The 16,953-nt window shown below is 36.5% G+C and overlaps 1 protein-coding gene across 3 annotated transcripts in view; it reads left to right on the top strand.

Moving 5' to 3' along the window:
* Positions 1 to 16,953, top strand: part of RPS6KA5 (ribosomal protein S6 kinase A5) — a 66,395-nt gene that overhangs the window by 17,771 nt on the left and 31,671 nt on the right. For 2 of the 3 annotated variants that reach the window (XM_074542470.1, XM_014264486.3), the window contains exons 3-5: positions 4,322 to 4,540; positions 8,043 to 8,158; positions 8,959 to 9,066. In XM_074542470.1, coding sequence (XP_074398571.1) covers positions 4,322 to 4,540; positions 8,043 to 8,158; positions 8,959 to 9,066 — 443 coding nt within the window. Of the gene's footprint in view, positions 1 to 4,321; positions 4,541 to 8,042; positions 8,159 to 8,958; positions 9,067 to 16,953 lie in introns of those variants that run through there. The other variant, XM_014264487.3, reaches the window with a different exon arrangement.

The following is a 16,953-nucleotide window of genomic DNA, read 5'->3' on the forward strand; positions in this document are numbered from 1 at the left end:
ACTGCAAAGTTGGAGAATGCAATACAAAATCTTGAAAGAGACTGTCCTGCATATCTCACAAAATAGAAAGGTGTCACCTATTCTGACTCTATTTGCCATTCTTGAGAGATGTGTTATGAAAACTTATTTTATGAAAGCTCTTTTTGCAGATAATTAGTTCTGTAAAGAAGGGAAGCATGATTCCTTAGGGTACAATGAGTCAGATGAAGAAATCCTTAAAAAGAATTGTTCAGTATATGAGCAGAATCAGTTCTGTATACTCACTGAAGTAGAACTCAGATCTAGGAAAAAAGCTCACATGTCATTTGGTAGTTAAAAACTCTAAATTACCCATCTGAAGAAAAATCCAGAAAGAAATCTGGAGTTGCACGTGATGCTTACTGGGAGCTCTGTATGCTATAGCTTTTTAAAGGCCACCTAAATTTGAGTGTCTCACGTCAGGACTGTATACACTTGTCCAGTGTATTTTCAGGTTTGAGATATTTGAGCATTGTCTTTGACAAAGTAGTGTGAAGGTAATTACAAGGGTTGGATAAAACAACGAGCTGGTTAGTTTTTCTGTCTCATGATGGCTTAAGGAGAAGCTTACAGTGATGGTTTCCTTAGTGAGCTGGTAGCAACCTACACGTTGGGGTCTGCCTGAGCCAGAGATTCTCTTTAGAGTTTGGCAACACTTGCTGTGCTTTCCTCTCCCTCAGGGAGTTATGTAATCTTAAAATTCATCTGCATTTTTGACAGCTGCAGTATCATGTAACAGTAGCTCCACAGCTTTAACTGCATACTTGTTTGTGTGCTTTGCATAGTTTTTAATGCTGATACCTAATGATTTAATTTGTTGCCTTAGTTATTTTGTTTCTAAAAATAATGAAAATTTATTCTTTACCAAGTTTTTGATTTTTTTTTTCTAATTCTCTGTAAGAATCTTCTCACAATTCCCTCTCAAGTACTCTACTTTCTCAGGCTAAATACAACATGGCAGTATGTTTAGTGCCATTCCTGTTCAGAAGAGTTGTTTTATACTTCCCTAATATTTTATAATTTTTTTTTTTCTGATGGGAGCAAGGTAGTTGGGGACAGAAGAGAGAAGGTACCAAAACAGTGTGCTTCATTCAAGATAGGAGCACACAAAGATTTCTACCACAGCATAAGGAATTTCTGGCTTTGTGTTGAAGGTGTGGGTACGCTTGTGTAATTTCTTCAGTACTTTCCTTGAAGTTTATAACATTCTCTTTGGAGTGGTCTTTAGTAACTTCAGCTGTTTTTCTCTCCTCAGTTCTAACACTATGTGCTGTTATGATATTTCACATGGATTGTGTGTTTACTATTTGAAATTTTCTCTGCCATTTTATTTTTTCATCTACTTGGCATTTTGATACTGTGGTAGAGTTTTTAGCAGTCAGCTTCAATTTCTGTTGCATTGGATGATTTACTAAAACAAGCAAATTCTTTTCCTCACTTGTTCATATATGACTGAATCAGGCAGGATGAATACTAGTGGTGACTTGCTTTCCCTGAAAAAGCTGAATTTTAGCTTTTAGCTTTTTGTCTTCTAATAGCTCTCAATTTTTGAGAGGATTCCCCCCCTTTGCACTCATAACCTTTTAGTGTTTTAAAGACCTTTTTTGTAAGAGTCAGATGAAGAAATGTTAAGTACCTTGTTCAAAATAAGTCAATGATTTCATAGTTCCTTTCTCCTGATTCTTTGAGCAATGACTATTGCCATCTACAAAAGTAACACTCATTCTTTCACAGAATGTCCTGTTGTGTCTGCTGCAAAATCACAGGATGATTGGGGTTGAAAGGGACCACTGGAGGCCACCTGGTCCAGCCCCTTTGCTAAAGCAGGTTAACTCATGCATGGAATTATGTGCAGGAGGGTTTTGAATGGCTCCAGAGTTGGAGAATCCACAGCCTTTCCAGGTAGCCCATCCCAGTGTTCTGACACCCTCAAAGAAGTTTGTCGTCATATTCTTACAGAACTTCATGTTTCCAGTTTGTGTGGGTTGCCTCTTACCCCATTGCTGAGCACTACTGAAAGGAGTGTGGCCCCATCCTCTTGACACCTGTCCATAAGATATTTGTACACATTGATGAGATTCCCCTCTGTCTTCTCCAGGCTAAAGAGAAGAAATAAGCTTCTTATTTCATATAGGAAATACTCCAGTTCTCTAATCATCTTTATATCTCTTTCTTCATGGAAGGATGTCAGATTGTTCAAGCATGATTTCCCCTTGGTGCATCCGTGTTTGCTATTCCTGATAACCTTCTTTTCCTCCACATGCATACATAGATGTTCCATCACCTTTCCAGGGATGAAGGTGAGGCTACTTGGCCATGGTTTCCTGGATCTTCTTTCTTGCCCTTATGAAGACTGGTGTGGTATTGGCTTTTCTTCAGTCCTCAGGAGCCTTTCCTGCTCTCCATGACCTTTCAAAGATGATGTAGAGTGGTCTAACACTAACATCTGCTAAGTCCCTCAGCCCGCATGGGTGAATCCCTCCTGGGCTCATGAATTTGTGGGTGTCAAGTTTGCCTAACCCTATCTTCAACCAAGGGAAAGCCCCCAGGGCCTGGGATTCCTGAGGGCCAGCCTTAGCAGTGAGTAAAAAGCAAAGGTGTTCAGTAACTCTGCTTTCTCTGTACCTTTTGTCACCAGGGCACCTACTTCATTGGGCAGTGGGCCCACATTTGCCCAGGTCTTCCTTTTGCTGCTGATATCCTTGAAGAAAACTCTCTTGTCCTTGGTATCCTTTGCTAGATTTAATTCCTAGTGGACCTTTGCTTTCCCTGACACATAGCTGCAATACTCTGACAATATTCCTGTATTCTTCTAAGTAGTCTGACCCTTTTTCCACATTTTGTAAACTTCCTTATTCTGTCTGAAATTTGCCAGAAGTGCTCTGCCCATCCATTCAGGTCTCCAGCCCCTCCCTTTGCTTAATGTCTTATTCACAGGGATGTCCTGATCTTAAACATAGAGGGAAATGCTACTTGAATATTCAGCATCTCTCTTGGACCCACCCTACCTTCTAGAGACCTAACCTATGAGATTCCTTCAAGCAGGCCTTTGAAGATTGGTGCCAGAGTTATTTTTCCTGAAGTCCAGGGCTATAATCCTACTTACTGCCATGCTTCTTCCATGCAGAATCCTGAACTCCACCATCTCATGGACACTGCAGTCAAGGCTGCCTCTAGCTACTGCATCCCCAACCAGTCCATTTCTGTTTCTTAATACAAGGTCCAGCAACACATCTCTCCCTGTGGGCTTCCCACCACCTATGTCAAAATTCCCAGTGCTCTGCAGGAACCTCCTGGGCTCCTGCGTGCCAAGCTGGGATGCCTTTCCAGCAGCTGTAGAGGTGCTCATGAGAACCGTGGGCCTGTGATGGTGACAGCTGTCTGTGGAAGGCCTCATCTGCTTCCTCTAACTAATCAGTTGGCCTGTAGTAAACACCCATAGCAGTAACACCCATTTTAGCCTGTCCCTGAATTCTTACCCATATTTTGGATCCTCCTTCATCCACTCCTAGGCAAAGCTGGATACATTTTGGTTGCTTGATACATTTTGCTTACAAAAAGAGAACTCCACCACCTTGCCTGTCTGGCCTTTTTGCTAAAAAGTCTGTAGCCATCCATGACAGTATTCCAGTTATGCAAGATACCCCACCATATCTCTGTAATTGCAGTGAGATCATGGCCCAGGAACTGCACACTAATTCTAACCTTTACTGTTTCTACAGGTTTGCCTGGTAAAGATAAAAAATTTATTTATGTAGAATTCCCTGGAGTTCTTTCAAGTCCAGTATGAGAGCCTCAGAAAGCTCCTATGTATGAAATACTGATGGGAAGAATTCATTGGCTTTTCTGTGGGATTTTGTAACTTCAGTGTTATAAAACCAGAATGAAAGTATATAAGTTATGAGCAGACTATTTTAAGAACAAAAAATAGCATCTCTTACTTGGAAGTCTTGCTTAATTCTAGGTATGGATGTTTTAGGTTATTACACAGGATGAAATCATCAGCTTTTAAAATTGTTTTTTAATTCTGAAGAAGTTCAATTGCTTTTCCCACTCTTGCAGTGTTCACTTATGAAGCTCATTTGATTGAAATTTTGCTCAGAAGAGGTCAATCTGAAAGAGGAAAAGTGTTTTAGTAGAATTTTAGCCTGAGTGATTACTGTCTGTCATAGCAATGAGTATTTGAAAGTAATAATGGCATTGGCCAGATCTGTAGTACAAGTAGGTAACTTGTGGTTTTTGTCTCTTTTATTTTTCTTTCTTTTCTTTGTTTTTGGGAATTTTTTTCTCCCCAATTTTGAAGCCTATGGAAAAGTATTCCTAGTGAGGAAAGTAAGTGGCCATGACGCTGGGAAACTGTATGCCATGAAAGTATTGAAGAAAGCAACAATAGTTCAAAAAGCCAAAACAACTGAGCACACGAGGACAGAACGACAAGTCCTGGAGCACATTAGGCAATCACCGTTCTTGGTCACCTTACATTATGCCTTCCAGACAGATACAAAGCTTCATCTCATTTTAGGTGAGTACTCTTCAGGACTCAAGTTCTATGAAAAAAAAAAAAAAAAGCCCTTTTATCTCAATGTTTTGTAAGGTTTTTTTAATGTGGTCTAAAGTACAGTGTGTTTGGAGATTGCATGAGAAAGCATAGGAAGTAAAATACTGTTAATCTTCAACAGTGTCTTTGTGGTTTTCCTGTTTGAGCTCGAGTGTGCTACTTTGACTTGAAGGGGATAGTGGTTATCTGTGACTTACATGCAGCAAAAAACGTTTAAGAGTATTCATCAATCACCTGGAAGCATTTGCTTTTGTTAATGTTTTGCGATAATTACATCTTTGAGTATTGAGATACCTGCATATTTCAATTTTTGGGTGTTAAGAGACAGTCCAAAATCACACATTTCTGTGCTGGAAGTGGAGCTTGTTCATAAGGTTTGGTACTAGTCTAATTTTAGAAATATTTTTGCCTTTCAGATTAGCTGCAAATGTTAGTGTTTGGTGTATGAGTTGTATTTGTAAGAAAATTGCCAGCAATTTTTAAAATCTTTTTACATAGAGTATTTTAAAAGAATTGTAAAATGAAGGATTAATTTAAGGCTTGGTATCATAATATTCTTCTTTAGTGAACTGTTTCAGGAAGTAAGTTCTTTTAATTGAAGTGCAAGTTTTGCATTCCTTTTTATCCACAACTTCAATTTTTTAACCTTTATTAACAGTCTGATTAACATCAAATTAGCAAAAAATTTTTTAACATTAAATGAATATACACCTCTAGCTGTCAATTCTTAGAAAGGTCTATGCACATACCTTAGTTTCATATACTACCATTAAATAATGAATATGTGGAGGTGAAATGGAGTGTTCACTGAACTCCTTCTGAAAATGAGAGTTGAAAATTGTGTTATAGTTTCTTGTAAATTCCTCTGACTAGGATATTAAAGAAATAAATAAAAGATTGTCACAAATAAATAGTTAGAAATATATTGATAGCTTTGTGATTTCTTGAGAGTAACTGTTAAAAAATTAATATTTTGAAATTTATATTGGATTTAAGGTTATTGACTAACAATTTGGAAAAAATTGAGAGATTAAATGAGAGAAAATGCAAACATTTATTATAAATATTATGGAACCATTCTTTAAGTCCAGGTATTTTTTGCTCAAATGCACCTTAGATCCCATAAGAAATATTAAAAAAAAAGAGGGGAAACCCAAACAAAAAAAACCCCTGAAACCTGAGATAGATGTAGTTGCCTAAAAATAAATACATAGTAGGGGGGAAGTTTAGGTGGTAAACATAATTAGAAGGCTATAAAAGCCTCTTGTATGAAAGAAAATTAAAAGCTTGATATTATATTCTCATAAGAGTCAAAAAGGAGCAAGCCCGGTAGTTGTGAAGAACGCTGTGTAGCAGACAGTGCAGACAGGCCACGTGTCCATGTCCTCTGTATAGCAATGTTGAGGTGATGGTTGAAGCAAGAAGTTCATAACTAAGATATAATTACAGTCTTTTGTTTTGATTTTTTTTCTTTTTCATCCATTCTCAGCATATCTGTTTGGGCCAGAAAAGTCTTTTTTTCCTTCATTTTCAGCAGAAAGTAGGAATGATTAGTTATACTTTTAATGATGTTCTATAACAGGGAAAATTTCTCCTCCTTAATGTGGTGTAAAGCTACTTTATAAATCAACTGGGCTTCACACCCTCCCTGACAGGAAAAAACCCAAACTGTTTGTTACAAGTTTTTTGGGTCTTATGTAAGTCTGTATAAATCACTTTAATTTAGTCGAGGAATTAGTGTTTTAGAGACTTCTGGATTTTGGGGGAAACCAGTATTGGTCTTATTTTTGTTCTTGGCTGAATTTAGTGTGCGAGCTAGCTGCCATTTTAGTTCTTAGGGGTCTTAGAATTGGAGCCTCAGTGCAATATTTAGTACAGTTCTTCATGCTGTCAGATTACATAGCTATATGAATTTAGACTGAATCAAGTACAGACATGCAGCTGCATTTCTGCCAGATTTCCAGAAACAGAGTTGGGAGTTGATTCCAATTTTTATGTTGGCTTTAAACGAACCAAGTGTTGTATCCATGTGAATACCATCAATTCTATACAAAACTTGTCACACAAGGTTAAGCATCTAATCCTTTAAAAATAGCTAAATAATCTGAACTGTCAGGTGGAGTTTATCTGAAGTAACCAGGATTTTTTTTTCTGTTATGCCAGTGATGCATTTGATCGTGCACCAATAATTTGAAGGCTGTTTGTTTCATTGGGCTGTGGTTAGTGTACAACCTGGATAGAATTTAGCTTGTTCTGCCACTCCTTGTGGCAGCTTTGGTTTGGATCTGTCACGGTCCTTAGAATAATTTAATGGCAATTCAATGCTTCCCTTGTACTAAGTTAGCAGATCTGGCTAGAAACATTTTAAAAACTTGTTTTCTGTTACCTTTTTCTATGTGTTGAAGTTTTTTTAGAAGAAGGAAGCAATTCCAAAATGTAGGTTATTTATACTTCATTCAGTCTTTCTCATTTGCTTGCTGGTCTAGATAAATAATCCTTCTCATGTTGTTTGATTCCACTAATACTCCTTTTCAAAGAGAGAACTGAAAGGCGGAGAGAGATCAGAATATGTATAATTTGTATATATGCTTTCTCCTTCCAACTATTAACTTAAAATAGGATTAGACACCTTTTATGGATTTGTGTTTTATACCAACAAATCTACAGAAGCAACATTCAAAAAATACTGAGGAAGATTCTGTGGGGCATGTTCCCTGCTCTGTGTATGTAGACCTCAAGTACAATAATGGGAGCTGTGAGATTGAAAATTATTGGCTGTAATGTACACTGCTATCATAAACAGCTCTACATCTAAAATATCTTTCTGTTACAGTGGAGCTCTGTTGTAATAATTTTTTTTCCCTCTCCCTTACTGTGGGAAAATCCTTGTGTCATAGCCTGCAAAGAATGAAAGTGTGGTTTCCATGAGGGAGTGTGTGTGGAAATAATCTCCTGCAGTAAGTTTTGCCATCAAGGTTTCCCTTCTGAAGGGAAAGTTTTGTAATTGTCTGTTGATAAATTGATTATTTCCCCTAATACCTGTTTTCTGAATTGCTTTTCTTTGTGTCAGTCTGCCTTGTTGCTCATCAGAGTATTTCAGAAGAGTCTACAGGGGTTCTATTTGTAGATATGATTTGTGCTTCTTTCTTTTCATATTCCTAAATAATTAAAAGACCGATTTTGTGGAAAAACCCATCTTTATAATTTAGGAATAGTTGAGGCTTATTTTATGGTTTTGATGCTTATTTAGAAGTGTTGTTGTTCTTAACTTGTTCTTCCTTCAGTTCTGTAAGAAAGAAATTGAATATTGTACAGCATGATGAAATACTAGTGAATTACAATTAAGGAAAAGCATCTGATAGTAGAATGTGTTACTAAATAGCTTACAAAGTACCTAATACTATTTCAATAAGAAAATGAAATTGTCAGAAAGTGAAATTATAAGGTTCTGTGCTCTATTTTTTAGACTATATAAATGGAGGAGAATTGTTTACTCATCTTTCACACAGAGAGAGATTCTCAGAAAATGAGGTGCAAATTTACATTGGAGAAATCGTTTTGGCACTTGAACATCTGCACAAGGTAAAATTACTCTGGTGCTGATTTTGAGGACTTACAGCTGTATTCTTTTGGTATCATATAAGGTTAATAAGGAGAGCTATTGTTAAATAGTTTTAAAATGAAAGTAACTTCGTCTTGCAATGGGACATTAGTTGTATAATTGGAAATAACCCCCAATGAAGTGTCCCTTCGTGTGCACTAGATTAAGGCCACAATTTTTTTGCCTGCAGGGTGAAGAGGAATGTTATTGACAAATGATTTGTTCATTTCTAGTAATCCTTGTGAACCAATATATGTCACCAAAACTAATTTGTAGTGAACATGAACAAGTTTTGGGTTGAAATGTTCGGTTTTCCTTGTTTCTACACAACTGAGTAATAGAGTTCTAGCACAGCTGTAGACATGAAAAGTGTTGCAGTTCTCAGAAGTAATAAGCAGATTTATAGACTATTACAAAGCATGCATGTATGTGTGGTCTATGTCTAGATTGTGTAACAGAAGAATCCATTTTCTTAATCAAAGGAGAACTGAGTTTTGCACTCAACAGCAAGTATTTGTTCCCTTTTAGATTCAAGGGGTATACAGTATGTCTTTGAAATTTTAAGACATCAATGCACAGTGTAATTTCTAAGATTTTAAATGTAATTTTAGTTATTTCCTCAAGGGCTTTAAAAAATTGTCTTTTTTGAGGTTCAACTTTCATGTGTCAGATTACCTTAATAATGTGAATTTTAGTATCTTTATTTTTAAAAACATTCAGCAATATCTTCTCGATGTGGTGACACTATTTTGAAATACTTTTTCTTATATTCTGTTTGCAGTTGGGGATTATATATCGGGATATAAAACTTGAGAATATTCTCCTTGATTCTGATGGCCATGTGGTGCTGACAGACTTTGGTCTAAGTAAGGAGTTTCTTACTGATGAGGTGAGTATTTGGCTCTCCAGTAAGTGTGGACAGAATTGAGCAAGATGACAAAGTCTTGTTGAAATACTAAGCACATTTAAAAAGCATGGAAATCCTGCATTCCAGACTGTTACATCATAGAACAAAATCTAGTTTTCTCTGTTACTAGGTTTTGAGCTTTCACTTTATTGGTTTTAGGCCTGCCAGTGTTGTCACACGTCTTTGTTCTAGTTTCCCCTGAAAAGCTTTCTTCTGCTGCCCTTGACATGAAAAGGGAAAGACCTGCATAAGTCTGAAAAGTCACATTTTCATTTTCAGATGCCTTTTAAAAAAAAAGCTTGACTGTGCTAATTCATTGGAATGACTAGGCAAATGGTATGCTATGACTCTTCCTTATGCTAATAATAATTAATGTATTATTATCTTGTCTTTTTCTCATCTCTTTGTGTCACTTTTAATAAGCTTAATTGCAAGCTTTTAGGATAAAAGCTTATTTCTTACTAAGTAAGTACATTGTACCTAACAGCGATCTCTCACTATTGATGTTAGCTGTTAATTATTTGTAAGGTACAGTTCTAGCTCCAAATAGGCTTTTTAGATTCCAGAGAGTCAAAAGTGTGCAGGATTTTACTTCTGAGAATTTTTAAATGGATGATTTTTGGCTTTCACATTAAGTTTCACAGGTATTGGAATCTGGGACTGCAGATCTAAAAGTCTTTGTTAGAAGCAGCAGAAGGATTTTCTAAAAATAGATGGCTGGTAGTTTCCTCTGGAATATTTGCATTTCAAATGGAGTGTGGTAGGATTTGGGAGGGACCATTTTAAAAGATATTAAATTTTACTTTCTGAAGCAGGGAAGTAGTAGAGATAATGTCAGTATATTCCTTCTAAGTTATAGCACGAAACCAAGAGGAAGCTCAACTGGAATGAGAAGAGATTAGCAGCAGATTGGCACAGCAGTGCCAGAGAGTAAGTGCAGAGAGATGCAATTTTCATCAGGAAAGAATGATAGTGCAGGGTGTGGCTGGGGGGAGTGGCGCCTGGTAGAGCTGTGAGCAGAGCTGTGCTAGGCACAAGGGACAAAGTCAGGTACTGGTACTACTGCACTGAGGGGTGTGAAATTAGCAGTACCCCAGCCTCTGATCCAAAGCTGAATGAAGCCTAAACCTTCACTGTGTTAGCAATGTTAGAATGAATCAGAACCTTTGTCTCAAACCAGGTTTTTTAAGAAGCACATCTCATCTGTGCTCACCTTTGGCACATCATTTACAAGCAGTGTAAGGAAAGGGGAGGACTGTTTGCTTTATCCACACTCTGAATTTTATTCTTTTTTCTCCTGTCATTAAATAAAGCCATCTTGCTCCTTAGAAATTTAGTGTTGGTTCTTCTGACTCTAATCCGTTCTGTTTTCAGTATATACCTTATAAGTGTATTCATTTAAATATATTTTTTCTTTTATTCTCTTTCATATTTTATATGTCTTCCCTGTAAAAAATCTCAACAGTTGGCATGTTTCTTTTAACAAGAAAAGTAATTGCAATTGTGTTGTTTGCTTTTGAAATCTAAGAAATTGTCTGCATTTGACTTAAGTTTTCATCTGTGCTATTGTAATTTAACTACTGAATTTAAACATGATTAAAATGACCTATTTACACATAGAAGTTGACATTTCATATTGTATTTTTTGTAGATAATTGAGCTACTACTAGAGCCCTTGAAATTCATTACAATAGATACTTAACTTACATTTCTGAACCAATGTACTTACAGCAGGTAGAATTTGCCTGTATAGTGCTTTCATGCTTACTAGGGTAACATTTCTGAATAAAATTACAACTGTGTAAGTCAGATAAAGGTGTAGCATTTGCAATTTAGTCAAAGCAGTGTACTTTAATTTCTTTCCCTTTCTTCACATGTTCATCACGGTCCACCTGCTTCTTGCAAGACTTTTGCCATTAGAAATGCATACTTAAGCAAGTGGAGTTTATTCTAGTAACCTTCTGTTTGGACTGATTACCTGACACAAGTTTTATTTAGGTTATTAAAAAGGGATAAAAGTTATCATAGTAGAGATGTGTACTATATTTAGAGTTCTTATTAGAGAGAAATACTTCACTATGTATTTATGATGTTTGGATAGTTTGGTAGTTAGTGATGCTTGCTAGAAAACATCATGATTCAGTATTTTCATTATCTCTGCTATAATCTGATGACTGTTAAAGATTTTCATGTACCTGGGCACCTAATGAGTCAAACAGGACTACAATGATTGCAGCAGATTGACGGTTCTGCAGTGGAGAGATGGGGAGCTGCTTTTCCTGAAGCACTGTTTGAGTGAAGGGAAGCAAATGCCTGTGACTTGTAGGAAAACAAAAACCTGCTGATTTCTGCCATGCAGCTACTGAAGCATGTGTGAAGAGTGCATTGTCAAGTGCTCTCTCTGTTTTAGTTATCATGTGAAAATAACATGCGAGAATTAAACATCCCAGTTAAAGCAGGGCAGCTTTAAGAGCTTTTAAGTATTTTATGGTATTGCTTTGCTGAAACCTGAAATTTGTCTTTTACAACTGAATCAACAGTGATGTTGCCTTTGTTTTTCTTTAAAATGAAGCAATGTGCTCTTACTTACATGCAAAAAGAAGAAATAACCTGACTGGAATAAAGTAGTTCAATAAAAAGGAATTTTCACATAGGGTAGGTCAGTATCACAAGGTATTTTAAGTATGAAATTACTTTTGATACAAACTTTATTTAAAAGCTCATGAAAGCCTACAGTTTTACTAGCCTAACCAAATAATGGGATTAGGTAAGAGATTAAGAGATTGAAAGAGATTCAGTATTGCTTTTTATGGCATTTGCATCCTTAACCCTGTGATGAATTTAAGGCTAGTGCATATGATTTTTAAATCTCAATTGAATTAACAAAATTTGGGTAGAAAATACATCAGGACAAAAGTCCTGATGTTTTCATGCATCTCAGTCTAGTGTTTGTCTAACTGGGTCTCAAAGTACATTTGCATGTGACACTAATAAAAGTTATTATTGGGGACACAGAGAATTGGTAGAAATTTCAACTTTTACAGCACTATTTTGTTCATTGCACAAGTGAATCATTTCAGTGGGGCTTTTTTGTTTTTTTTGTTTTTTTTTTTTTTTTTTTTTTGTTTTCTCAAGTCTTGTAATATATTTATCTTTAAAAACCCCAGAACTCTTAAGTTGTTGCTTTGGGGTCTTTTTCCATCGTATTTGTATGTTATCTTTACCTGGTGGACTTGTAGCTTATATCTTTTTAACTCATTAATAGCTCAACTTCTATGCTGGACTTGGTTTGATTTGGTCAATGTCAGTTTAACCTAGTCATCAGGTCTGGTCTTAATTTTGATGTGTATTGTTAAGTGCTACTTCATTTTTTAAAATCCTTTTAAAATCTTATTTTAGTATACATGGAGATCTTTCTCTTAAGCAAAATAATATGAACACATGCATTGAATTACTGTGAAAATTATCTATTTGACCATGCAATTGTTTTTCTTCTTAATGAAATCCAGTAAAGAACACTTTTTTCCAGAGTGTAGTGAAATGCTCAGTTCTGTATTGGTACACGTCTTCTGATTAGCTTAAGTTTTTTTTTCCTGAAGCTTTTGTGTTTGCTTAATGAAGTTTAAAAAAATAGATAGTAAATACTGAATGTTGTCAGTCTTCAAACAGTGTGTCTGTGAGCATACAAATGCCTTAGTAAAATGGGTATTTAGTATGAGGGATGATTGAATTGAAGCCTAAGAGCTGTTGGGTGGATCCATCCAGCCTGTTGGGTGGATGTCTGTGTACTTCTATCTGATGTGTAGAATGAATAATTCCTATACATTGTTGTTTCTTCATCTGAAAATCTCTTGATGAGAGTTGCAAATTTAGTTATAACTCAAATGCTTTTCACTATTGAATTTTGTTTTCATTTATTTGATGATAGAGTGAACATTCTGTTCTGGAAAGAAAAGTAGTATGTATTTTTAAATATTTTAAAGCACCTTCCATTGGAGGAAAAGTGATTGGAGCCTAGTCCACTATGAGTTTTGGTAGATGAAGAGATTTGTGCACATTGTTAGTGCAGTTTAAAGGTAGTTCAGAACAGAAGGAAGTGACTACAACTTGACTCACTTAATGCTTTAGGAACTGTAATCTAATGTGAGTAATCTAGTAGATTAGTTATGCATTTAACTCTAAAGCACCCTTTATAATTGTCCAGTTAAAGTGATATTGTCTTATCATTGCAATTAGACAGTGCATCCTCCAACACTGAGCATTCTCTTGCAAAAATGAGTAAAATTATCTATGCTTTAGATGACTTGCTACATATGCTTGTGTTTTAGTTAAAGGATTGTTCAGTGTTGTCAGCATAAGAAACAATTATAAGAAGTAGATTTACATCTCTTCAAAGAGAAAAAAGTCCAGAGTAAACTGAATAGTGAAATCAGTCCACAGAAGTTAACATTGATTATAGATCTGTCTGGATAATTAGTCTTGGAAAAAGAAGTTAAATAGTGGCAAAAACTTTTTGCTTTGTTTGGTGTACTTCAGTTTTAATGTCCTGAAAATGAATATTAAGAACATATCAAACACTCTAAAGGCACATCACTGAACTGGACTAATTTAATTGCAAAACCAGGTCATCAGTGATGAGTTGACTGTTTGGGCCTTTACTCAAGAGGTTTCCCTTTTCAGTGCTTATCACAATGAAGATTGTGCTTTTCCAGCATGGACCAGTAATGCACAGGAACAGAGCATAAAGTAGTTTGTCTCCAGATTTTGATGTCAAAATATTAAAGTACTGTTAAGAATTTTGTCAAGACAGATCGTGATTTCTTACAATGACTGCTTTAAGGATGCTGTTTTCTTATTGTATAATATACCACTAAAAAAAAAAAAAGCTGTTTTGAGGGGAAACACCATCTGCGTTAAGTAGTCTGTTATCCAATCTTCTATCGGATGTTAGGTTGCTAGTCAACTCAGAAAAATTCACATTCTGTTTCTGAAGGGAAAACGAGTAGTTTTCTAAAGGCAAACACTCCCATTGTCATGAATCCATTCTTGTAATAGTTTTTTTTCTTTTGAATAACTGTGAATACCTTACTTCCATGAAACTTGGTCAGCCAGGTGAAAAACTTGGAAAAACTTAAGTGACCAGAGATTCACAGCCAAATGTAAATGAATTTAGAACCAGATGAATTGCGTTGGAGCAGAATTGTTCACCTATTACATCTGGCTCTCTCTGAAACTATAGATGTTTAAATGACATGTTCTATATTATTTTCTTCATTTAAAAAAAATAAACTATTGAAGGCTTGTAGTAACAGCTAGCAGAATTCTTCCCAGAATTAGTACTCTTCCATATCTTACAATTTTGCTTATGTTTGAAGAAATATGAGTTTTCAGGTTTTGCTTTGTGTGCTGTCCTTTCTTGATACTACTGCCTCTCTCTTCTCAAAAAACAATGATTTTAAGAAGAACCTAGTACAAAATGTTCATCCAAGTTGAGAGTGGTACATACTTGCATTCCTCCCAGACAATAATTTGTTTCTGGATTTTTTTTCTTGTCTGCAGAATCGAGACTTCTGTTTTCTTTACTCTTAGTTGTTTGCTTTAAAATCCATTTTCAGCAACTGGTTTAAATAATTGCTTGTAGATTTGCAATTGAACTGCACTGTAAAAGCAAACACAGGTATTGTAAAAGTCTGTGAAAAGAGTTCTTGAATCTCCACTTGACATTACATGAAAGTGTGGCCTTCCCTTGGCTTTTGTTCCTGGGTCACAGAGGTAGGTGTTGCAGATTTCTTGCTTAATGCAGTTCAAGGTTTAGCTGCCCTTGCTGTCTCCTTTAATTGCCTGTTCTGATGGCATCTGCTGGCAGGCAAATCTCGTTCTTGCTTGAAAAATTCAGTAGCATTGTTCCATATGTGTTTTGGAAACAGAAATCATTAGTCTAGCTGTGGCAAGAGGCATAGTGACCAATATGGTATTTTGACTTAACTGGCTTCTTCCAGTTGGAACAGCCACCAGGAAAGGATGTTCAGTTAATTTCCCTATCCTTTTAAAAAACTTCTTCCTATGATGACATTGCAAACTCTAGTGGACCTTGATCTGCCCTATTGCAACCATTCTTGCCCTAGTCTATAAACTTTCATTTTTATGTTAGTCTTCATTGTGATTTTGTTATATGTAGCAGAGCAGTCTAAGCAGTGTACCACTGAACTGTTTTTTGCCTGTCTTTGACCTTTGCAGGAGACAAATGAGGAATAACATATTTTTGGTTGTGAATAGAAGTTTACGGCTACAGAAGCAACAGTTTCAGCTGATAGACTTTTTGGTTGAAGTAATACTTTCTAGTATGGACAGCTTAATTATTCAGTGTTAAATCTGGATATTATCACCAATAGGTTTCCCAAAATAATTGAAACGTAAAAAAAAGGTCAATAAAAAGAAGAAACCAGTCAGTATGGCAAGGACCTTGTTAAGGCAAGATTTCTGCCCCTTCCCCCCACCCCAATTTTAAACCTATATCACATCTTTGAACTGTGAGAGGTCTCTCTGCCAATTTTCATGTGTCTTCCTGAATTAAGACTGTAATTATTCTTATTCTGGACTATTAAATGACAGTGAAAGGTGTCACAGGTATAATTTCTATGGAAATTAGTGTTTTCCTTGGTGCATTTTTATTTTTCAGGTAAATATCTATGAGGTAGGATCACCTCTAAGGCTTGCTGAAGGTGCAGGTCCTGTTTCTGCCAAGAATTCAGGCTTTTCAGTCTTCACTTGTGATTTTCCTGACATGCAAAATCCATTCAGCAGGGCAGCTTGTTAGAACAACCCCTGCTGTATGTCCTTTACATATTACAACTAATTTTCAGTTATGATAGTGTTCTTTTGATTGATCCTATGGTCCTGGTTTTCTTTTTAAGCTTACCAAGAGAGCTGTAATACTTGATCAGTAGCTTGCAGCCAGTTTGCTGATACCTAATAAATGAGATATTCTATGTGATACTGCTGAACTCTTCAACTACCTAAATTCTTCAGTCCTGTAAGCTGTTCCTGGAGGAACTGTGGTTCTGGGCTAGGTTCTTCCTGCTTTGTCAGGAAGCAGCAGAATGGGGAGACTGCTCCCTGCATTAGTGTGAGCCAAGGGTGACCACAACAAGTATGGATCTATGTGCTCGCTGACCCGTGGTGCAAGAAGATCAGAAGAAGTTTAGTGCCAGAAGAACAGGCTTGGGCAACAGTCCAGTGGTTATCAGAAAGGTTTGTTGTGAGGAGAGAGGCTTGAGGACAAGTCAGGATTTGAGTCTGATGGATCGGCATCAGCGAGATACCCAGCCAAGTACAGATTAGCTACAGCACAGCTGATGCAGGAGCCTGAGGAAGAGGCCCTTGATGAGCTTCTACACAGGTCACTCCAGCTGCATTTTGTCAGAATTGGTCTTAAGCAGAGATGCCTTAACACCCAGGATTGGTGAAAGAGGTTGTGGAGCCTGTTGATAAGCTCAGGGCCCTGCCATTGGTATCCTGGGAATGTTTTCACTATGCTTGTAGCAAAGCTGTGAGTTATGACTTTCAGGACTGATTACATACACTCGCACCTGTACGAAAAAGGAGCAATGGTGATAACTGATTTCTGTATTCTAGAAATGTTGGTGTATCTTTTCTTTTCTAATTGGTGCTGTTCAAAACACTGCTGATAGAGCCCAGAGAGGCTCTAATTGATGCAGGCTGGAACTCTGAAGTAGCTGGCAACTTTGAGCAGTTGCAAGACTTAATAACTCTCAGAGCTACCCTTGCATATGTTGTAAAAAATAAGAAATTGAATTTGTATTATTGTAAGCTAGGATGTCCTCTAAAGGACACATCCTTTTGTGGCAG

Source organism: Zonotrichia albicollis, chromosome 6, assembly GCF_047830755.1.
Source record: "Zonotrichia albicollis isolate bZonAlb1 chromosome 6, bZonAlb1.hap1, whole genome shotgun sequence".
NCBI classification, from domain to species: domain Eukaryota; kingdom Metazoa; phylum Chordata; class Aves; order Passeriformes; family Passerellidae; genus Zonotrichia; species Zonotrichia albicollis.